General features: G+C 43.1%; 1 protein-coding gene across 1 annotated transcript in view; it reads left to right on the plus strand.

Annotated features, from left to right (window-relative positions):
• The window catches only part of MAOB (monoamine oxidase B), a 117,732-nt gene that overhangs the window by 70,423 nt on the left and 23,268 nt on the right, over positions 1-24,041 (plus strand). The window contains exons 4-5 of the mRNA XM_044911519.1: positions 17,216-17,320; positions 18,247-18,338. Of these exons, the coding sequence (XP_044767454.1) occupies positions 17,216-17,320; positions 18,247-18,338 (197 nt within the window). The remainder of the gene's footprint in view (positions 1-17,215; positions 17,321-18,246; positions 18,339-24,041) is intronic.

Here is a 24,041-nt window from a genome sequence, read left to right on the forward strand (position 1 = left end):
GCTAAGGCTATTGTATTTGGTTTTCTTTCTTTACTGTCCTGTAATTCAATTAACTGAAAAATCACGTTACCTCTTACCGTGAACTATTTGTTACTCATGACACTTCTGACACCAAATATGTGGGGATTTTTTTTTTTCCACACACCAACCAATTCTTTAACTCTCCAGATACCAACTGGGTATACTACAATTCAATTTAATTCTAACACTAATTACCCAGAGTTGGCATAGACCCCACAAATTAAGGGCTCAACCCCACAAAATTGCCCCCACTTCAGAGGCCAGTCGCAGGTCCCGGGCCTTCTGTACTTCTGACTGACCAGCTATAAGTCGGAGGTTCCCACAACCCCCTCCTCAGGTATGGTAATTTGCTAGAATGGCTCATAGAACTCAGAGAAAACAGTTTACTTACCAATACTGGTTGGTCGTGATAAAGGATACAGATGAACAGCCAGATGAATAGGTACATCGGGCAAAGTCCCGAAGGGTCGTGAGTACTGGAGCTTCCGTCCCTGTGGAGTTTGAGGTGGGCCACCCTCCCAGTACACGGATGTGTCTTTGTTCACCAACCCGGAAACTCTCTGAACTCCCTTGTTTAGGGATTTTTGTGGAGGCTTCATTACATAGGCACGATTGATTAAATCATTGACCATTGGTGATTAGATCAATCTCCAGACTCTCTCCACTCCCCACAGTTCCAGGGACACAAAGTTCCAAGCTTCTAATCATGTGGTTTGTTCCTCTGGCAATCAGCTCCCACCAAGAGTCACTTCCTTAGCATAACTTAAGATTTGGTTTAAAAGGGGCTTTTATGAATAACAAAAGACCCTCTTTTCACCCTTATCACTCAGGAAATTCCAAAGGTCTTATAGGCCAAGCATCGAGGACAAAGACCAAATATATATTATCACAACACCACACTTCTGTAGTACAATTTTCCAAGCCATAACATATCTATACGGGCATGGAATTTTACAACTCTTGAATAATCGCTATTTTTACAAGCACTTTATGTTTTTGTCTGTGAAAAACCACATTAGATTTCTTAGTTATACTAGAATATTAGAGCTGGGAAAACTACCTTCTATGTAAATGATTTATGGAGGATCTATGAAGTCTTTTAATGAGACTAAAAGTGACCTGTTCTCTAATTTAAGATTACACGTAAGCTAATGCAGCTAGCAGAGCATATTAAAAATGCATAGAAGAGGGCGCCTGGGTGGCTCAGTTGGTTAAGCGACTGCCTTCAGCTCAGGTCATGATCCTGGAGTCCTGGGATCGAGTCCCGCATCGGGCTCCCTGCTCGGCAGGGAGTCTGCTTCTCCCTCTGACCCTCCCCCCTCTCATGTGTTCTCTCTCATTCTCTCTCTCTCAAATAAATAAATAAAATCTTTAAAAAAAAATAAAAAATAAATAAAATAAAATGCATAGAAGAGAAGATTTCAATATTGAGACTTGTTTAAGATTCATGGGAATTTGGAGATCATGTGGATTTTAACTCCAAGGTTCTTTCCTAAATAACTCAAAACATGTCGTAGGAGTTTTCTTAGTTTTTTTTTTTTTTAATTCCTTGCAAACATTTTTTTTATTCTTATGTTAATCCCCATACATTACATCATTAGTTTTAGATGTAGTGTTCCATGATTCATTGTTTGTGCATAACACCCAGTGCTCCATGCAGAACGTGCCCTCCTCAATACCCATCACCAGGCTAACCCATCCTCCCATCCCCCTTCCCTCTAGAACCCTCAGTTTGTTTTTCAGAGTCCATCGTCTCTCATGGTTTGTCTTCCCCTCCGAATCCCCCCCTTCATTCTTCCCCTCCTGCTACCTTCTTCTTCTCCTTTTTTTTTTTTCTTAACATATATTGCATTATTTGTTTCAGAGGTACAGATCTGAGATTCAGTAGTCTTGCACAATTCACAGTGCTTACCAGAGCACATACCCTCCCCAGTGTCTATCACCCAGCCACCCCATCCCTCCCACCCCACCCCCCACTCCAGCAACCCTCAGTTTGTTTCCTGCGATTAAGAATTCCTCATATCAGTGAGGTCATATGATACATGTCTTTCTCTGTTTGACTTATTTTGCTCAACATAATACCCTCCAGTTCCATCCACGTCGTTGCAAATGGCAAGATCTCATTCCTTTTGACGGCTGCATAATATTCCATTGTATATATATACCACATCTTCTTTATCCATTCATCTGTTGATGGACATCTTGGCTCTTTCCACAGTTTGGCTATTGTGGGCATTGCTGCTATAAATATCGGGGTGCACGTACCCTTTCAGATCCCCACTTTTGTATCTTTGGGGTAAATACCCAGTAGCCTTGCAAACATTTTTAAGATGGGAAATTTAACTCTTGCTCCTGGCACAAACCTTCACGTGGACATTAATGGGATTTTTAAACTATGACCTGTGATGTAGAAGTGAGCTTTGCCTCGTCACAAACTTTCTGCTCTCAGTTTCCCCCTTTCGGTCTGTAAACCTATCTGAGTACGTTTGTGGCCGTTGTCACTATATTGCCCATTTCCTGCAGCAAGTCTCTGGTGAGGATAATGGAGAAGATGATTGGGACCTCCCCACTAATCCTACTTCCAGAAAACCCCTCTTCTCAAATCAGGTCCCACTGTGCTTGGTTCTAGACGTTTTTCATGAGATTAGCATGATGAGGGAGTGCACTGGGGATCAACAGCTTGGATAGGAAGGGAAGAGCCATCAGAGGAAGTCAAACTGTGATGTAGTTTCAATGGAAGCCTCAGCCAACCCTGGAAGGAATTCCGAAGATGGGACGACCCTCCAGAGCTGTTCTGAGTGGGGCAGAAGGACAAGGACTTGATACCCTCATATCATTCAGTTATTGGAAGTGAGCTCCCCAGAGAAGGTGGCCTAACCTTGGACAAGTGGATTTTTTGCAGCTGGGGTAATCTCTGAAGGGGGCTAAGAACCAAGGGCTGCCTGCCAGGAATAATGTTAGCAGCTGAAGAAATAACTCCCTTGCTTCTGAATGGGGATATGGGCAAGCTTATCACAGCATCCACCACATGGACCACTGGGTAGACCTCTCTTACCTTCAGTAATTCTAGGCCAAGCTTTACTGATTGGGACTTCTGTAGAGCTTGCCATTTGGCAAAGAGAATGGCCCTGGGGAGAGAAGCATAAGGGTGTCGGGGATAAGATAGATGCAGTCATGAATCCTGCTAACTGCGCTCACCATGAAATAGCTCACTTTCCTCAAAGACTCAGGGTTCCATCAGGGGCCTTTACAGTATGCAGCCATGTAGCCAGGTGATGCCATGAGGCCAGCCATGTGCCACGTTATAATCATGGTGCAGTAATTCTCTGCTTCCACGAACCTGCCCCTCCAACTAGACTTTGGAACTCCTTGAGGCTGGGACTGTGTCTTATTTCATTTCTGTCTCTTCAGAGCACTATGCGGTGGCTGTTTCATACCTTGTAGTGAATACATTTTTACCAAGTGAAAGAAGAAATTGCCCAAGTGTCAGGGGTACTTAAAATTGCGACGCCTAGAGATTTTTCTTGGGCCCATCCAAGCCTATCAGTGAGACAATTTTGATTCTCTTCATCATTTGGCTAAATATAGCGTTAGTTCTAATTTGGTAGTTATCCTTTGCTTTGTCTCTCTGCCTAGGGCTTTTAAAGTTAAATTACATATAAGCCAACAGAGTGGAATGGTGATGAGGGGGGCCATGTTGTTGCCTGCCATTTTTGTGCATCGGTGACCATCCAGATCTTGGATCTCCTGCTGCATGAGAGATGTCATGAGTAGGGGAACTAGCTTGACTTTAAGCTCACCTGAATATGAACACCCCTCGTTAACTCTGCGATCCTGGGAAGGTCATTTATCCTAGGACTCACTCTCCTCATCTGTAAAATGGATCAATGCACAAATGTTCACAGAGCATTACTCTAATAGCCAAAAAGTGAAAACGACCCAAATGTCCATCAACAGATGAATGTATAAATAAAATGCGGTCTATCCATAAAATGGACTGTTACAGAACCTTTCCCACCTGACTCACAGAATGGCTCTTAAAAAAGAGCCTTAAAAAGGAAGGAAATTCTGATACATGCTACAACATGGATGCACCTGGAAAACACTAGGCTAATTGAAATAAATTAAGACACAAAATCCACTTATAGAGTTATCTAGAATAGGCAAATTCATAAAGACAGAAAGTGGGATAGAGATTACCAGAACTTAATGGGAGGGGAAAATGTAGAGTTAGTATTCAATGGGTATGAAGTTTCTCTTTGGGATGATGAAAATGTTTTGAAAATGGATAGTGGGGATGGTTGCACAACATCGTGAGTGTACTTAATGGCACTGAACTGTATACTTAAAGAAGGTTAGAATTGTAATTTTATGTTATGTATATTTTACTACAATAAAAAAGATGAATTTTATGGTATGTGAATGATATCTCCATAAAGCTGTTATTTAAAAATAGGGTTAGGGGCGCCTGGGTGGCTCAGTTGGTTGAGCATCAGACTCTTGATTTTCGGAACAGGTCATGATCTCAGGGTCATGAGATCAAGCCAGGACTCTGGCTCTCCGCTGAGCATAGAGCCTCCTTAAGATTCTCTCTCTCCCCCTCCCTGCCCCTCTCCCAGGACTCTGGCTCTCTGCTGAGCATAGAGCCTCCTTAAGATTCTCTCTCTCCCCCTCTCTGCCCCTCTCCCCTCCACTCACAGACAGTCTCTCTCTCTCTAAAATAAATAAATAAATAAACAAATAAATAAATAAATAAAGGTGGTAGATGAAGAAAGAGAAGTATGTAAGTCTTGTTGACCATGGTAAGGACCTTGGATTTCTGGTAAGTGTGGTGGAAAGCCATTAGAAGAATTTGGTCAGGAGAGTGACATGCTCTAGTTATATGTTACAAAGCTCATTCTGGCTGCTGGGAGACTCTGGGGGCCAAAAGTTGAAAGCAGAGAGAGAGTTCAGGAAGTTAATGCAGTAATCAAGGCCAGGGCTGATGGTGGCTTGGACCAGGGAGGTAACAGTGAAGGAGGTGAGTCGTGGTTGTATTCTAGATACATCTTGATGTCTAACTGTCTACACTCGATAACAACTGGACTCCAAAAAGGAACTCGCCTTTGAAACCACTTCCTCTTGTTTCTCTCCCCAAAGAAGTCAGTCGCCTATGGTCAGTATGGATACTGAACTCTTCTTTCCAAGGAAGGGACCCTTAAGTAGTGATCTGGAGGCCACCATGATGCATCAGCTTGGGCAGGAAGCTTTTCTCCATGACAGTAGATCAGTGCTGGCTGGGCCGAGATTAAAGCCTGAAGTTCCTTTCTACTCAAGTAGTCAATGAATTTATGTTTCCAGGGCTGCATGGCTCAGTCGGTGAAGCGTCTGCCTTCAGCTTGGGTCATGATCCCAGAGTCCCGGGATCGAGCCCCGCGTCGGGCTCCCTGCTCAGCGGGGAGTCTGCTTCTCCCTCTCCCTCTGCTGCTCCCCCTACTCACGCACGCGCACTCTCTCTCTCTCTCTGTCAAATAAATAAAACCTTTAAAAAAAAAAAAAAGACATTCCAGGGCTCCTTTTCTGGTTGCTAACCTTCCTCACCCTGAATTCAGAAGTTACATCAACCATTAATTTTTTAAAAACAACTTCATTGAAATAGCAGTCATATACAATACAGTTCTCCCACTTAAAGTGTACAATTCGATGTTTTCTCGTCTATTCAGAGTACGTAAATTTTTACTGATGTATGACATACCTACAGAAAAGGAGAACAACCTAAATGTCCAGCTTGATGAATTTCCACAAAGTGAACACAACCATGAGGCGAGCACTCAGACCAAGAAACAGAACATGGTCAGCCCTCGGAGGCCTCCTCATGCTCCCTTACTGACACTATGCCCAAGGATAACCGCTCTCCTGCATTCTAGTACTTTTGTAGATTAGTTTTGCCTGTTTTCGAACTTTATATAAGTGGAATCGTAAAGCCTGTCATCTTCGGGTCTGGCTGCTTTTGTCATTTTGTGTTGTGAAATGTAAGTGTGTCATTCCGGGTAATTGTAGATCATTCTCCTTGCTGTATGGTGCTCCACTGTGGGAATATAATTCAGTTTTTTTCATCCATACTACCGTTAAGGGACATTTAACATTCTTGCGTAGCGTTTGGAGAACATTTCCTTGGGCATCCAGAAGTGGGTCGTAAGCTACGCACCATACGCAGCTTTTAGTAAATAGTGCCCAACAGCTTTGCAAAGTGGTGAGACTATGTTAGACTCCCACTAGCCGGGTGTGAGAGTTCTGGTTGCTTCTGAATCTCACCAACCCTTGGTATTGTCCCGACCCTTTTTTACCCCCAAATTCCTGCACTCTTGGGGAAGGAGCCGCAGATAAGTTTCAAGCCCGCTCAGTGTTTTCTGCAGAATTGTCTGTATGTGTGCACTTGACTGGAGAGATTCCATGGTGTTCAGCAGATTTTCAGAGGGCCTCTTGTCCCAGAGAAGGGCAAGAACCCCTGCTTCAAGTTTTTGGCTGTCGTATAATCCCTAGCATTGTGATAGCGCAGCCTTTTATGTGCGCCAAGATTTCTCCTGGAAAAGCTAAGGCCGCTGGGTAGCTGTCTCTATTTTTGAAAAGCACATTATTCAAGGCCAGAGCACTCTGGAACTTCGCTAGTGCTGGTGCATGTTGGGTAATATGTTGTTCAGAAATTATATGCCCTAAATAAAGGGATGGTGCTTGTTGGGTTATTTTAGATGCCTGTGTTATTTGAACAAATAAACACTTAATGTGTCTACTAATTCAAAGACTGAAAAAAATTGGCACGGGAAAACCGATTTTAGTTGTGGGCATTATTCTGCTTTGGAAACAACCTCTTGGCATCAGTGGTGTGTCCTGATGGTTTGTAATGTGATATGGCTGGAAATGGCCAATATAAGTGGCTCAGGATTAAGGGGCACAAAACTTCATGTCTTTCTGGGGGCACCTGGCTGGCTCAGTCCGGTGGAGTGTGTGACTCTTGATCTCGAGGTTGTGAGTTCAAGTCCCACGTTAGGTGTAGAGATTACTTAAAAATAAAATCTTAAACAACAGCAACAACAACAAAACCTCTGCATATTTCTCACACACTGAGTCTGTGAGGTAAATATATGAGCTAATTTTGGACACTCTCCCCTGTGGAACTCCGGGTCTGTCTCCATTGGCAGGTGTAATTACAACAAATGATGAAGATCAAGAGGACAAAGATACTGATTAGGTCTTTGGTGGGGGGGAGAGTTACAATCTTAAGCTTCCTACTCTGAGCACTTTAATTTTTTCAGAAAAAATTAATTTCGATTGTGTTTAGAAAACAGTCAGACTTCGGTCTCAGACCCTAAAGAATTCCTCTTCTTATTTTTACACAATTTGCCTTAGTTCAGGCTGCTATTATAGAATACCAGAGACTGGGTGGCTTATAAATAACAGAAGCTTATTTCTTACAGTTCTAGAGGCTGGGAAGTTCAAGATCAAGGCGCCAGCAAATTTGATATCGCTGTGTTCTCTGTGTGTCTCATTTGGCAGAAGTTCTCCAGAGTCTCTTTTATTATAAGGGCCCTGAGCTCATCCATGAGGGCAGAACCCATCTGACCCCATGACTTCCCAAAAGCCCCGGCTCCTCATACCATCCCACATGGGAGGGTAGGTTTCAACCTATGAATTTGCGGGGGGGGGGGCACACACACACATTCAGTCTGCAGCTCTGTTCATCCAATCACCCACCTATCTGTCCGTTCATCCATCCAATCATCCAAAGCTTGTCCAACATTGATTAAATAGATAACATTCTTACATATTATGGGAGGATGCAAATGATTGATCCTTTCCCGAAGGGGCTGGAAAGAGAAGAGATACCCATGTGGAACACCTAGAGAATACTATCAAGATAACATGGGCAGGTCCCAGCTAATATGGCAGGGGCTCAAAATGGAGTGAACTTTAAATGTAGTGCACTGATTGGGGGTGAGGTGAATCTTGGAAGTCTTCTCGAAAAAAGTGTCTGGAGCTGGACATAGAGAGTAGTTCAAGCTTTGCACTGATGGAGATCCGAAGGCAAAGGACCTTCGAAAGAGGAAGCAGCAATAATGCAGTGATGATGATGGGCTGCTGAGATCAGAGAAACTTGTCTCCCTGACCAGAGCACAGAGGCCATGTCCTTGGCAGCCACCTTGAGAAATGGGCACGGGAGCCTGGATTTGGTGCAGTGAGCAAGGGCCCATCCCAGGACACCACTGGGGCCTCTGCCGGAAGCGCTGCGCCCCCCTCCCCGAGATAGTCGCGTGGTTCCCTCTCTGTCCTCTCTTACCCTTTCCCTCAAATGTCACCTTCTCAGGGAGGCCTTCCTTGACCGCCTTATTTAAAATTGCAATCAACCCCAGGGGCAGCTGGGTGGCTCAGTCGGTTAAGCGTCTGCCTTCGGCTCAGGTCATGATCTCAGGGTCCTGGGATGGAGCCCCACGTCTGGCTCTCTGCTCAGCGGGGAGCCTGCTTCTCCCTCTCCCTCTGCTCCCTCCCCGCTCGTGCTCTCTCTCAAATAAATAAATATATAAAATCTTCTTAAAAAATTGCAATCAACCCCAAACCACCAACACTTCCTCTTGTCTTTCCAGCTCTCTTTTTCTTCATAGCTCTTACACCTTCTAATATACGTCGTGATTGTCTTACTTCTTTTGTTTAGTGCCTGGGTTGTTAGTTTATTTTGTTTCCACCTACTAGACTCTAAGCTCCCAGGAGAGCAGAGACTGTTGTCTGTGGTGGCTCACTACTCTGCCCCTGGAGCTGGAAGGGGGACAGGCACGTGGGAGGGGCTCAAGAAATACTTGTTGAATGAATGAGGGAATGAGCTGACATGGCAGCCATTTGAGATGGGCTGGGCTGTTCCTTGCCTGAGAACGGGAGGGACCACCACAGGAAAGATCTGGCTGGTCACTGAACGCATCACTAGGTTCCCCTGGTTTGAGAATCTCAAATGGTTACCAGATCTAAATGGCCTTCCAGAGACCTTCTTTGTTTTTTTTTTTTAAGATTTTATTTATATATTTATTTGTCAGAGAGCGAGCACAAGCTGGGGAAGCAGCAGGCAGAGGGAGAAGCAGGCTTCCCGCTGAGCAGGGAGCCCAATGTGGGGCTCGATCTAAGGACCCCGGGATCATGACCTGTGCCGAAGGCAGACGCTTAACGATTGAGCCACCCAGGCGCCCCCAGAGACCTTCTTTAAATCAATTGGGCAGTGGCTTTTAGAGCAGAGACCTAAGTAAGAGCTTGAGCCCCGAATACATGAACCTGAGGTTAAATTCTTTTCCCACTGCATGCAAGCTGTGTGACCTTGAACAAGTTACTCAACCTGTCTGTGCTTCAGAACTCATCTGTAAAATGAAACTTACAATTAGCAGTTTACTTGCTGGGTTGTTGTGAGAATTAAATTAAATAACTTAATGAAAACTGTTAGCCCCGGGATGTTCCATAGTTACAGTTAAGAGGCTGGGATTCTTCGTGATCAAGAGTACTGGCCTTTGAGTGTCTGAATTTAGATCCTGCTGCTGCTTATTGGTTATGAGACCTTGAGCAGATGATCGTTATTTCATCTGCCTCAGTTTCGCCATCTGAAAGGGTTGTTGTGCAGATCAATGAATCCGCACATGTGAAGTGCACCAAACACATCCTGAACAGAGTACACACTCTGTGTTAGCTGGTGTCGTCATTGTTTGTTATTACTTTTCCTGTGGGGCTTTGCCTACTATCTTGGCCATCATGGCCCCCATCTTCGCCATTTCTCCCTACATGGATAATTCCAGTCCTTTCCTGGGCTCCCAGGCTCCCCCCCGGCTTGCTCTCTCCCTCTTAAAAAAAAAAAAAATGTGAACACATGAACAGAGGAAGAAAGCCATTTGCTACGTAGACTTTACAGGACTTCCTTTCTTTATCCCCCATGGGCAAGTTTCCATGTCTTTTCTTCCAAACTGGAAATACAGATTGAAAATAAAGCTTGGTCCTCCAAATTTGTTTATGCCCTAAGCATCGTCCTTGCCGATAGCCGTAAAAATGACTGAGTTCTGGAGGGCTGGGCAGCCTGCTCCGGCTCCCCACAGGGAGAAAGGGCAAGATTCCCATGAACAGCAGAGAAGACATCCTGAGAGGGAAAGGTCGCTCTCGAGGAGCTGGATCTAAGAAGGGCCAGGCCACCTGTTTCTCCTGGCAGAGACCGGGAATAAAATGGCAAAGGGACTTCCTAGATGGGACAGAAATCAGGATGTGGGGTCTTTGCCTCCAGAGAACCAGAGTCAGGAGAAGAGCAGGCTATCTGGAGCATTGGAGGTGATGGGAGTGAGGGGGGCGTCACCGAGCCAGCCGGGTTCTGAGAGCCGCTCACCTGCTCGCTAGCCGGGGAGTCCAGCAGGCAGATATCAGATGTTTTCACTGAGTCTGCTGAGGCTCACGGGCTACAAAATAAGGTCGTGTGATCATCAAGTCGGTCGCTGGTGTTCAAGAAGTCTGCTTTACATAGTCAAACATAGGCTGCCTACAAGAGACTCATTTTGGATCCAAAGACTCCTGCAGATTGAAAGTGAGGGTGTGGAGAAACATTTATTGCGCACAAGGAGGTCAAGAGTATTCGAGTAGCAATACTTATATGGGACAAACTAGACTTTCTTGTCCCTATATTGTTTTTATCTGGCTTTGGTAGCAGGGTAACACAGGCCACCTAGAATGATTTTGAATGCCTTCCCTCTATTCCATTATTTGTAAGATGCTGATAAAGATTGTCATTAATTATTATTTTTTTAAATGTTTGGTGGAATTCACCAATGAGACCATGGGGTCTTGGGCTTTTCTGGGCTGGGACATTTTTTTTTTTTAAGATTTTATTTATTTATTTGAGAGAGAGAATGAGACAGAGAGAAAGAGCACGAGATGGGGGAGGGTCAGAGGGAGAAGCAGGCTCCCCGCAGAGCAGGGAGCCCGATGCGGGACTCGATCCCGGGACTCCAGGATCATGACCTGAGCCGAAGGCAGTCGCTTAACCAACTGAGCCACCCAGGCGCCCTGGGCTGGGACATTTTTGAGTCCTTGTTCAACTTTCATTCTCATTACAGGTCTAGAACTACCTATTTCTTGGATTCAAGATTGATGATTCAATCTTGGGAACTTGTGCGGTTTTAGGAATGATCTGGTTTTCTTTCTGAGTGATCTAATCTGTTAGTATATAATTGTTGCTAGTAATCTGTTATCACACTCTATTTCTGCGGTTATCTGGTGTCTTGTTTTCCATTTCTCAGTTTGGTTTTTGAGGCTTTTCTCTTTTTTTTTGCTTAGTAGTTAAAGCATTGCCAATTTTGTTTATTTATTTATTTATTGGGAAAAACTGGTTATGACTTTCAACGTTATGCTACTGTTTATTCTGGTCTTTATTTCATTTATTTCTGATCTTTCTTTGTTGTTTCCTTCCTCTACAGAATTTCAGCTAAGTTTTTTTTTTTTTCTAGTTCCTTGTGGCGTCATGTTAAGGTGTTTATTTGAACTGTTTTCCTTTTTTTTTTTTTTTTTTGTTTTTTTTTTTTTCTTTGTCAGAGAGAGAGAGCACAAGCAGGGGGGGTGGCAGGCAGAGGGAGAAAGAGGCTCCTTGCTGAGCAGGGAGCCCGATGTGGGGCTCGATCCCAGGACCCCGGGATCATGACCTAAGCCCAAGGCAGACGCTTAACTGACTGAGCCACCCAGGCGTCCCTAAATTGTTTTCCCTAATACAAGCATTTATAGCATAGATTTCACTCAAACATCTGCTTTTCCTGCGTCCCATAGGTTTTTTCTTTTGCTTTTGCTTTGAGACATATTTTGATTTGCTGTTTGATTTCTTATTTGGCTCATTGCTTGGGCAGTAGTGTGCTGTTTAATATTTACATATTAAATATTTAATATTTACATTGTAGGCTTTCCAGTTCTGTTTTAGTGTTGGTCTTTAGTTTTGTACCATTGTGGTTGGAAAATATACTTGGTAGGATTACAGTCTTCTTAAATTTGTAGTATCTGTCTTGTGGCTTTTTATGTGATTTGACCAGGGGATTCTTCTGTGTGTACTTGAGGAAAATGTGCATTCTATTTTTCTTGGATGGAATGTCTTACTTATTTTTTTTAGAACCATGAAAAAAATTTTTAATGTTTAAAAATATAAAATAAAATAAAAAGTCAAACATAAATCTTCAGGCCAAGAATTTTGATTCTAAGAATTTATCCAAAGGCGATTAATCAAAAATGTGGATGTGGATTTATAGGTAAGAAGTGGTTGTATGAATGACAGGACGTTTATCATGAACCATCAACAACATCTATTTAGTGAGCACATCCTGTTTGCTATGTATAAACACTTTTACGTTCTTAAAAATTATTGAGAACCTCAAGTAGCTTTTGTTCATGTGACTCTATCTATATTTACCATGTTAGAAATTAAAACTGAGTATTTTTTAAAAATATTAATTCACCTAAAATAACAATAATAACCCGATGACAATTTAACATAGCATATTTGTACGAAAAAAGTAATTTCTAAAACAAAAAAAAAATGAGTGTGTAGCATTGATTCACATTTTTCCATCTCTTTTTCACATCTGGCTTGATAACAGAGAGCTGGAGTCCTGTATCCTCATTAGCATTCAGTCTGTTGCAGTATGTTGTTTTGGTTGAAAGAAACAAAGAAGATCTTCCTGCATGTGTGCTGGGGAAAGGGAGACCCTCACAGACTCCCTGAATGTACTTGAGGGACCCTAAGGGGTTCCTTGGATCACAGTTTGAGAAACTGCATATATGGAATATTGTGTAATAATCAAGGGAAATGCTTATTGAGTAAATACTAAATGACATGGGAAATGTTTGGAATACAATACTGACTGGAAACTAGCAGGACAATAATTGTGTGTACAATAGAGCCTCAAATATAGAATGTATAAAATATAGGAAAAAATGAAAAAAAAAAAACATAGCTGGAATGTTAATACCCACAATAGATTTCTGCTTGGTGGGATTATGAATACTTACTGTTTCTTTATAGTTTTCTTTGTCATCTAAAATTTCTTTAGTGGCTCAAACACACACACACACACACACACATATGATGTGTCACATCAAGCATGGCTCCTGGGCTTCACCTTCTCCCCACCAGCAGGGACATATGCCTTTCAGCCCTGTCTTACCTCTCCACAAGCACCCGCCCTCCCTAAAGTGACCCCCAAAGAGCTTGGACTTTTCCATATCATCTGTTTGCCCCTAACTTCCCTCCACTGTTTCTTCCAGAGAGCCCACAGGGCGGTGTGCCTTGGTCTCAAATCCCAGAATCCCTGTGGCGGTGTCCCTTCCTCATGGCGCTTGCTATGATTCTTACTTAATTTGTATCACAGGGATTTTGATATTAGTCACCAGTATATAATTAATGGCCAGTGGATGGTTCATGATGATTTGCCAGATGTTACCCACCCACCTCCCTATACACACACTTGTGACCTTGACAGAAAGAGATAAAAGCACAAGCAGGTTGAGGAACGCCTGGGTGACTCGGTCGGTTAGGCATCTGCCTTCAGCTCAGATCATGATCCCAGAGTCCTGGGATCGAGCCCCACATTGGGCTCCCTGCTCAGCGGAGAGCCTGCTTCTCCCTCTCCCCCTTCTCCCCACTTATGCTCTCTCTCTCAAATAAATAAGTAAAATCTTTAAAAAAAAGAAAAAAGCACAAGCAGGTTGAATAGTCACCACTTACACGGGGGAAAAAAAAACAAAAACCCTTAGGACCAAGATGGAGGGGAAGAAAATAGTATTCAGCCAAACAATTTAGTTACTCGGGGATTTTGTGTGTGTTTGTGTGCACAAACACTTTGGTTCGGCCAGAAATCCCCAGCCATGACTTGGAGAGGAGTGAGAGCCCAGCAGATTTGATTAGTTGGTGTCCGCTCTATCACTACCAGGCTCTGTGCCAACAGCCCATGGCCGCTCCTGGGAGCGTGGAGACGGTTGTTTCAAAACTTGAGAACCCCAGTCTGACTCCTGGGGCTTGCCCTGGGAAAAGGTGAAGAACACTTTTCGGGTGAGGGCAGAGTTTCTGATCCCTTTTGCCACACTGAGGAATGCAGGGAGATGTCTTTGGATGCCGGTCTTGGAGGCACTCTGCCCCGGGTAGGTAGCCTGACTTGCTTCTACGCTCTCGAAGTTGCATCGCTCACCTCCTTTGTGTGAGTACCTTGGTGCGTAGGGTGGGGAGGGGGGCGGAGGTTGGCACTACTCTGCTGGTGGGGATCTGCAAAGGTCAGAGCAGGTCTGGGCTCAGTGGCAGATGTCAAAAGAAGGAGGTTAACAATAGGGTAAGAAACTTGCTCTAGATGGAATGTGGCCCCCCGAAATTCATATGTTGAAATCCTAAGCCACAGTGTGATGGTGTGAGGGGCCGGGGCCTTTGGGAGGTGACTGGATCATGAGGTTGGAGCCCTCATGAGTGAGCTCAGTGCCCTTATAAAATAGACCCCAGGGAGCTCCCTTGTCTCTCCTGCCATGAGAGAACACAGCGAGAAGACAGCCATCTATGAACCATGAAGTGGCCCCCACCAGAAGCCAAATCTGCCAGTGCCTTGATCTTGAACTTCCCAGCCTCCGGCACTCTGAGAAAGAAATCTCTGTTGTTTAAACCCCCCGTCTATGGTCTTTTGTTATAGCAGCCCGAAAGGACTAAGGCAAAACCTAAGTACAAAAGATCGTTTTGGAATTTAGGACATTGTGTGTGTGTGACCAAGGTCAAGGTCACACTGCTGAAATGAAATCAGATATGTCTTGTGAACTTACTGCGTGCCAGCAATCGATGCCAGCAGGTCCTGTTCACTGCCATACATGGGTCACCTCGCTTTCTTTTCCCAGCACATCTATGAGGTAGTTACTGTCATTCCATTTTACATGCGAGCAAACTGAGGCACAGAGAGGTGAAGCAACTCAGCATGGCTAGTGAGTGGCAGAGCCATGCCTTGACCCAGGTCGGCGAGCCCCAGAGCCGCGCTCTTGCAGCTTAGATCCCAGTGGGTGATGCAGAACGATAAATGCATGAAGCCGGGACGGTAGAGGTAGCGGCAGGTGAAAGGGAAACAGAGAACTGGGCAACGCTGAGAATGCCGCCCAACCCAGCTGTTTACGAAATCTGGGCATACTTCCTGGAGGAAGGTGATGGGGCCGAGATGCTGAGTTGGAAACACCGCTGTCTGGGGCCCAAGGAGATTAAGCAACTCACTTTGTGTCAATCAACTTAGAAATTTTAAAGTTTTTTAAATTTTAAAAAGTATGTTTTAAATATATTTTTAAAACCCAGTATACACATTGTCATTATGCTGTACATTTTAAACTTACACAGAGCTATATGTCAATTATATCTCAGTAAAACTGAAAGAAGAGATGCAAACTTAACAAACCAGAAGTAACACTTGTGTGACCACCAATTAAAGTTACTATTGTTTTGTGTGACTATAAAAAAAAAAAGAAGGGGGCAGGAATTGACTGGAAAGTGGCAAGGGAGAGGGTTACATGGGTGCACACATGTGTCAAGACTTCCCAAATTGTGCATTTAAAATGGTTACATTGTATGTAAATTATACCTGAATAAAGTTGATTAGAAAGTGCAATGGTTATGTGTCAATTTGGCTAGGCCACAATACCTAGATATTTGGTCAAACACTATCTACGTGTTTCCGTGAAGGTATTTTTTGGATGAGATTAACACTGAAATCAGTAGACTTTGATTAAATAGATGACCCTCTGTAATGTGGGTGGGCCTCATCCAATCAGGTGAAGGCCCAAATAAAAAAAGACTGAGCTCCCCTAAGGAAGAGGTCATTCTGCCAGCAGACAGCCTTTGGACTTGAACTTCAGGTCTTCTCTGCGTCTCCACCCTGCTGGCCTACCCTGTAGATTTTGGGCTTGCCAAGCCTCCATAGTTGTGTGAGCCAATTTTGTAAAATAAATCTTCACACTCTGCCATACACACACACACACACACTTGCACATACACACATCCTGTTGGTTCTGTTTCTCTGGAGAACCCTACCAAATATAAGAAGAAAAGTAAGCCTGCCTCATAAATCTTCCCTGAGAACCTTACGGCCTTGTTGGGAAGAGAAGACCAGTATGGGCACAGAATGAATACAAGAATGAATGTGAAATCTCATCTCATTTCACACCTCGCCTGTCTGCCTGCAGAATCCACATGAGCTGAATCTTTGCTGAATGACTCAGAGTTATGGTGAGATTTTGGTTGACTGTGGACCTTGCGTTATTCCAAGTTGGGTGAAAGATGACATCAGAATGCACAGCCTGACTTCTGACTTGGGTTTTCAGGTTGACCCAGAGTGGTTTTTGTGCGTGTCCTTAACTGCCATTGAGTTAAACCTCCCAGAGGTGATTTACAGGAGGTCTTATTATTAGTTTTTGGAGAAATGTGTGCCCTTTATCTCTGTGTTGAGGTGACCCTACCCTGCCGGGAGAACCAAGTAGTGCAGATATGTCCCCAGAAGAGGCTTGAAATTGTCTCTTCTTTCCGTTCCCATGGGAACTCCTGTGTTGATGTAGCACCTACGATTCCTTGGAAAAGCTTGCTGGGCTCTGTTTCGTGGCTCTTCCTACAGGTGCTTGCATTCCTGCAATTGGTTATTTATCCCCTTCTAGCTTGTAAAACATTTATAGTTTTCTGATCCTTCAGACGCATTGGGTCCCCTCACTTTGAGGTATTTGCAGGTATCACTGGCAAATGAGATTACTTTAGGTAACCCCACTTCTGTACTTTAAATTTTACGTGGGAAGGGTTCTAATCTCAGAGAGAAACCTTTGTATTGTCTGTGGGGGTTTGGGGGCCCAAATTTATTTAGGTAACAGAGAATTGAGCTGGAAATCTCTATGCTGACAATTAAGTAGCATTCCCTGAGGACACAAGGACTTAAAACACGTAAGTGGTGGTTCCTGGGTGGCTCAGTCGGTTAAGCATCTGCCTTCAGCTCAGGTCATGATCCCGGGGTCCTGGGATGGAGCCCTGCGTCAGGCTCCCTGCTCAGCGGGGAGTCTGTTTCTCCTCTCCCTTTGTCCCTCCCCCCTGCTTGTGCTCTTTCTCTCAAATAAATAAATAAAATCTTTTAATAAGTAAATAAGTAAACAAATAAAAATACCTTGTATCCCACAGGGCAAATCGTACCCCTTCAGGGGCCCCTTCCCACCTGTGTGGAACCCAGTTGTGTACCTAGATCATAACAACCTTTGGAGGACGATGGATGCCATGGGGCGAGAGGTAAAGCTTACTCATGCTTCTTTGACTATGTTTGTATTTTTCCTAATAAGTTTAGTCCTTCAAAGAAAGAAGGGACACTGTATCAGCAATGCCTAGCATGTTGTCTGGTACCTAATATCTCTCAGTAAAGATTTAGGAAATGAGGGGCGCCTGGGTGGCTCAGTCGTTAAGCGTCTGCCTTCGGCTCAGGTCATGATCCCAGGGTCCTGGGATCGAGCCCCGCATCGGGCTCCCTGCTCGGCGGGGAGTCTGCTTCTCCCTCTTCCACTCCCCCTGCTTGTGTTCCCTCTCTTGCTGTATGTCTCTCTCTGTCAAATAAATAAAATATTTAAAAAAAAAGATTTAGGAAATGAGTGAATGAACTGGTTTTTAACCACTAAAAGAATGAGATGTCCTGCAGACCACTGGTCACATACCACCGGTGAGGGCAGGGAGAAAAGATCACACATCTCTCAGCCTTCCTGGGAAGTCCTCAGGACAGAGCAGAATAAGACTTCTAAGGTCTTTGTGTCGCCATCTTGTTCAAACCTGCAGCCCATAAGTAAGCACACACAGAGCTTGACCTGAAACTCCAGTTTAGGCATGATTTGGTGCAGCTGTCTGATCCGTGTTAAAGGCTGAATTTATGAATGTTCTGTCTAAATGAGCAACTTAGTAATCGATATTTGAAAACAGCCCCATTTCATCATACCCTCCATTTATTGTGCAGGAAGTGTTACCGTAAATTCAATATGGATCCAGTGGTATAGATCTATAGAGGGAAGGATACACAGAAAACATTGGTTGTGCCGTGAGAATCATAAATGGGGGAATTGGAAAGCTTACATTTTCCTTCTTCAAGTGAGAGTTCTCAGTTCTCTTGAAAGAGTTACTTGAAATGGAAAATTATATTCATTTTTCCCCTCTGAATCCTTATCTGAGTGTAGATTCCCAGTGATGCCCCATGGAAGGCACCCCTTGCGGAGGAGTGGGACCACATGACAATGAAGGAGCTGCTGGACAAGATCTGCTGGACAGAGTAAGACTCACCATTAGGCACAGGCATTTCCTGTGACCATCTCTCAGGTTTATTTAGCAATGCCATTCAGCAGGTACGGAACTGCTTTGTGTCTAAAACCACACCATTTGGCCAGATGGAATGCTAAAAAATATTGAAACTGGATTCTGTCCCGAGGATGTCCATACATCTTTGGAATAGCAATGCATCCCAAAGGTGGTATTACCACATCAAGTCCTCAGAACAGACCAGAACGTGCCACCATCTTATGTAGAACAACTTAAAGATCGCCAGCTTGAAGACCTCGTTTATCAAGTTGTTGTTATAAGAAAACTTTTGTCCCCCTCACAGGTGGTCAAGGGTAGAGATGGTGCATTAGAGTATGCATTTGAAACACGTTATGGGATGGGGTGCAACTCTTCAAGGATTTGAAGAGGAACTTCTGGAGAAGTTCTCTGGATAATTCACAGTTGTAGAGGAAACACGCATGGCTGGAGTAACCCCTCCCCTTTATTGAAAAACATGTAGCTTTGAGAGCAAGTGTTCACCAGTCAAGCCTTAAATTCTGGTTGGCAGAGCTGGGAACTGGCTACAAATTGTGGAGGTGAAATAGATGACCTAGAGGGGCCTCACTGCTCTTGGACGGCAGGAAAAAAGGAAAGGATTGTAAGGGTACAAGCACATAGTGAATTTGTAGTAAACAGAGTAAGAGAAATGGAAGCCAAGTTCAAGGAGACTGTCCTATCATGCTAAACCGCATTAGTTGAGAAATGTCTGGCTCTGGGGTTGATGTTAAGCATCTGACTCTTGGTTTTGGCTAAGGTCATGATATCAGGGTGGTGAGACTGAGCCCTATGTTGGGCTCCATGCTCAGCGCAGAGTTGGCTTGAGATTCTCTCTCTCCATCTCTCACTGTCCCCTCCCCCTGCTTGTTCTCTCTCTTTCTCTAAAATCTTTACAATCTAAACAAATCTTTAAAAAGACATGAAATTTACATACTCCTTGATACATAAATTCAACTTTTTAGAACTTAGCTTAAAGAAAGAGAGAGAAAAGAACAGAGAGAGGCATCCAGGGAGAGGGGAGGGAGAGAGAGGGAAAGAAGGAGATTCAAAGAATTACTTTTAGAAGGGAAAGTCTAGGGGCGCCTGGGTGGCTCAGTCAGTTAAGCGTCTGCCTTTGGCTCAGGTCATGATCCCAGGGTCCTGAGATCAAGCCCCACATCGGGCTCCCACTCATGCTCTCTCTCTCTCTCTGTCTGAAATAAATAAAATCTTAAAAAAATAATAAAATTAAAGGGAAAGTCTAAATGTCCAAAAATAAAACATTGGTTAAATTAATAATGAGGCATCCAAAAATGGAACACTCTACAGTCTTTTAAAATCATGTTGTAGAGAGCTCCTGGGTGCCTCAGTTGGTTAAGCATCTGCCTTCAGCTCAGGTAATGATCCTGGGGTCCTGGGATTGGGCCCCATGTCAGGCTTCCTGTGCAGCAGGGAGTCTGCCTCTCCCTCTCCCTCTACCTCTCCCTCTGCTCATGCTCTCTCTTTTTCTCTCAAATAAATAAACAAAATCTTAAAAAAAAATCATGTTGTAGAAAAATATTTAATAGCTGGAAAAATTCATAATATTAAACACATAAAAAGGCAGGCTGTCATTGAGTATATACAGGATGATATACGATCTCCTTATTTATTTATTTATTTATTAAAGATTTTATTTATTTATTTGACAGAGAAAGAGACAGCGAGAGAGGGATCACAAGCAGGGGGAGTGGGAGAGGGAGAAGCAGGCTTCCCGCTGAGCAGGGAGCCCGATGCGGGGCTCGATCCCAGGACCCCGGGATCATGACCTGAGCCGAAGGCAGATGCTTAACGATTGAGCCACCCAGGTGCCCCATAATCTCCTTTTTTAAAAGGAAACTGTATATGCGATGCAAAAGCAATGGACATCCATCACAGTGTTTTTAACACTTAATATTACGGTGCAAACATTTATCCATGCCATTGAAAATGCATCATTAAATATCATATTTTATGTTTGCAGAATATTCCATGGAAAGTGACTACTATGATGTATTTATCCATCATCATCCTGTTGGACATTTTGGTTACTTCCAGGTTTTCATAATTATTATTATTATATAATACTCTGTGATAAAACATCTTTGTGTTTCTCTTATGACTTTAACCTTTGAGAGCAACCAATTCTGAAATAGAAAAATCCTATTATTGTCATGAAATCAGTGCCTGTTATTAATTATATCTTTTTAAACACATTATTTACCACTTTTTTTTGAAAGTGCAGTTTGCAATTATAACTTACTTTTATTGTAATACAGTTTCAATATTTTAAAATCTGTACATTAGATTTTATAAACGTAGTAAGTATTTAATTATCTGCATTTGTTTTAGTAGAACCTCCATTATGAAAAGCTTTTCATAAATTCAGGAAAGTCTTTTCTCTTCAGAGAGCTTTGAAACCCCTTGAAAATAGGACTAATTATATTCCTTTGGGATTATAGAGATCTGACTTTTTCTACCATAGTCCTTGGCCTAGACCCACCACCTTTAGTGAATATTGTAGGTTGTTGGCTGACAAAATAAAACATTCTGAGATATTAAGATTATATGAACACAAGGTTATTTTTAACTTCCTGTAAGCAAGATCTACATGCTATCATTTTCCGGTTTTAAAGGAAGTAATTCCCTAAATATCCAACTTATTGTTACTCAACCTGAAGCACAATCATATATTTGAAGAATAATGTGGATCAGTCTTTCAGTTATTATCATTTAAAAAGTGTTTTTCAAAATACAATAAAATAAAACAAAAAATAAAACGTGTTTTTCAGAAACAGGTTACAATTACAGTGTGGTCAAGGCTATGTAAATACACTTTTCAAAACCTATAACTAAAAAAAAAGTCCCAAAATGAAACCAGTGATTATCTTTTGGGGGGGCAGAAATATGGAAGACACTCATCCTCTCACCTTTTTACTTTATGAATTTTCCAACTTTTATATAATGTGTATGTATTTTTCATGTAGAAAAAGATAATAACATTTATCTTTTAAAAAGTCAACAGGGCAAAGAACATGAAAATATTATTGCACTAGCTTCCTTGACCTTCCATCCGTCAGATGTTGTTCTTCTCATTTCTTTTCTCACTAAAGCTCCCAGAGAAAGTCAAATAAAGGATTAGGAAGGGCCTGGCCCTCCGGAGAGAATTGCTTTGAGATCTCCCTCTTATTTCAAGCCAGGATGATTTCTTTCCCACCCAGTTGGCAACAATAACAACTAGAATCACAGCAGTATTTTTGTGTTTAATCTTGGCTGTCTTAGCTGGGCCAGTGTTCAATTTTAGTTGTTTATTACTCCCTTGACCTTATGCCCCCCAAATTCCCTTACAAATTAAGGAACAAAAGGAGTAGGACATTGGGAAACACCGAAGGATGTTTTCACTTTGAAGTAATACTTTAAACTCACGTCTGGGTGTTTGCTTTAGATCGATGCTACAAATGGCCTTCGCAAAGAAAACACGAGTCAGCAATTTCCCTCCCTTTGGTTATCATGAGGAATCTTACAAACTCACTTTAAGTCACTTCAACATATATATTATACTGGTTTCAGGCTAAATGTTGTGGACTGTTACAAAGACGCTATCAGGTTGTTAGGGCTGTGAACATTGTCAGGAATGTGTGTTGGGCCTGATTGCAGAAACTTCCAGAGTCAAGGTACACTAGTGTAGAGATGTGGTCCTCGGTGAGTATTTGTGCTTTTGAGCTTGTAAGCTGCCTAATTGTAAAGCATTTCGAGGTAGTAAAAGCGTGAGGTTTGAATCAGGTGTGATCTGGTTTGAAGTTGTACCATTTAGTGGACTGTGTACGACATATTACTAACCTCCCTGAGATGCAGGTTTCAGACTTGTGAACTGGGGAGAAATTGCTGTTTTATAGAATTGTTATGACATTCAATACAATGGGTTTAAAAACCATGGAGTATGAAAGAGTTCAGTAATGGAAGGCAGTATCATGTATCCCACCCGTTGTCAGCATGACCAGGTGGCAAACTCTGCCTTGGATATAAGCAGATTAACATCACACGAACTTTATGTCAAAGTCAGAAGGGGAGGATTGGCTCTTATTAAACATGTCCCAGAGTACACATTACTACTGGTGAATTTTAGAATTGTTAAATAGGGGTGCCTGGCTGGCTCAGTCGGTAGAGCACGCAACTCTTGATCTCGGGATTGTGGGTTTGAGCCCCACATTGGGTGTGGAGATTACTTAAAAATAAAGTCTTTAAAAAAATGGTGTTAAGATATAGCTGAGTTGTTGGAATTGCAAGAGATCACTCACTTTCTGGTATGCCTCAAGATAGGATACAACCTTTCCCTGTTGACCTGCCAACCCCAAGCAGAAGTTCACATATCTGTGCTCTATTAATTGCTTTCCCCCCTTATCCATCCTTTTAGCTTGTCTTTCACTAGACAGTAAAATAATTGAATAAATAACTGGGACTGGGGTCGCCTGGGTGGCTCAGTCATTTGAGTGTCTGACTCGATTTCAGCTCAGATCATGATCTCTCTCCCTGCATCAGGCTTTGCACTCAGCGCAGAGTCTGCTTGTCCCTCTCCCTCTGCTACTCCCACTGCTCTCTCTCTCTCTCAAATAAATAAATACAATCTTTTAAAAAATAACTGGGACTAATTCTGTATTAGGGACAGCACCTAGCTTATCCTTTGCACATTATGTATAATTTATTTATTTTTTTAAAGATTTTATTTATTTGAGAGAGAGAGCAAGCACGAGTGGGAAGGAGGGGTAGACAGAGGGAGAAGCAGGCTCCCCACTGAGCAGGGAGCCCGACGCGGGGCTCGATCCCAGGACCCTGGGACCATGACCTGAGCCGAAGGCAGATGCTTAACTGACAGAGCCACCCAGGTGCCCCCATTATGGATAATTTTAAAATAATATTTAACTGATAACCATTTATGCATTCAGTCATCCAACAAGTAATTATTGAGTGCTTACTATGTGCCAGACACTATTTTATTAAAGGGGACACTGGTAAGCAAGAAAGTTAAGATTCCTGTTCTCATTGGTTGATAATATAGTAGGGGAGACAGCAGTAGAAAATAGTGAACCAGGAATAAAGATAATTTAAGACAATGAAAAGAGTTATAAAGACACCATACTATGGTAAGATGATAGGGAATGCCAGAGTACTGGGTAAATGGAAGCTGGTGTTTATTTTCACAGAGGTAGAAGAGTTCATCTTTCTGAGGAGACATTAGAAGACGTAGAGCGGGTACAGAATGAGGGAGAATAAGTAGGCCTGGGCTAGATCACTTGGGGCTTTGCTGGCAAAGGTGAAAGATCCAAATCCCGTTCTAGTTTCGATAGGATGCCACTGGTGGGCTTAAAGCAAGAGTATGATATGACTCGATTTATACAATAGAAAGAGCCCCACAACGGGGAGGGGCTAAAAAGCTTCTGGCTTTGAGTTTGGTGAAGGGATACCAGGTAACAATGAGTGGAGGCAGAGAGACCAGTCTGGAAGAAATAATGGCAATAGTCCGGACAAAAGATGATGCTGCGTTGGTGGTGGTGATGGCGGGGTGATGTGGTGAGAGACAGTGGGACTCCCTGATGGATTGGGCTTGGGGGGAGAGTGAGGGAAAGAGAGAAATTAAGGTTGATTTCTAGAGTGTTGGCCTTAG

This window comes from Neomonachus schauinslandi, chromosome X (genome assembly GCF_002201575.2).
Source record: "Neomonachus schauinslandi chromosome X, ASM220157v2, whole genome shotgun sequence".
Classification (NCBI taxonomy): Eukaryota; Metazoa; Chordata; class Mammalia; order Carnivora; family Phocidae; genus Neomonachus; species Neomonachus schauinslandi.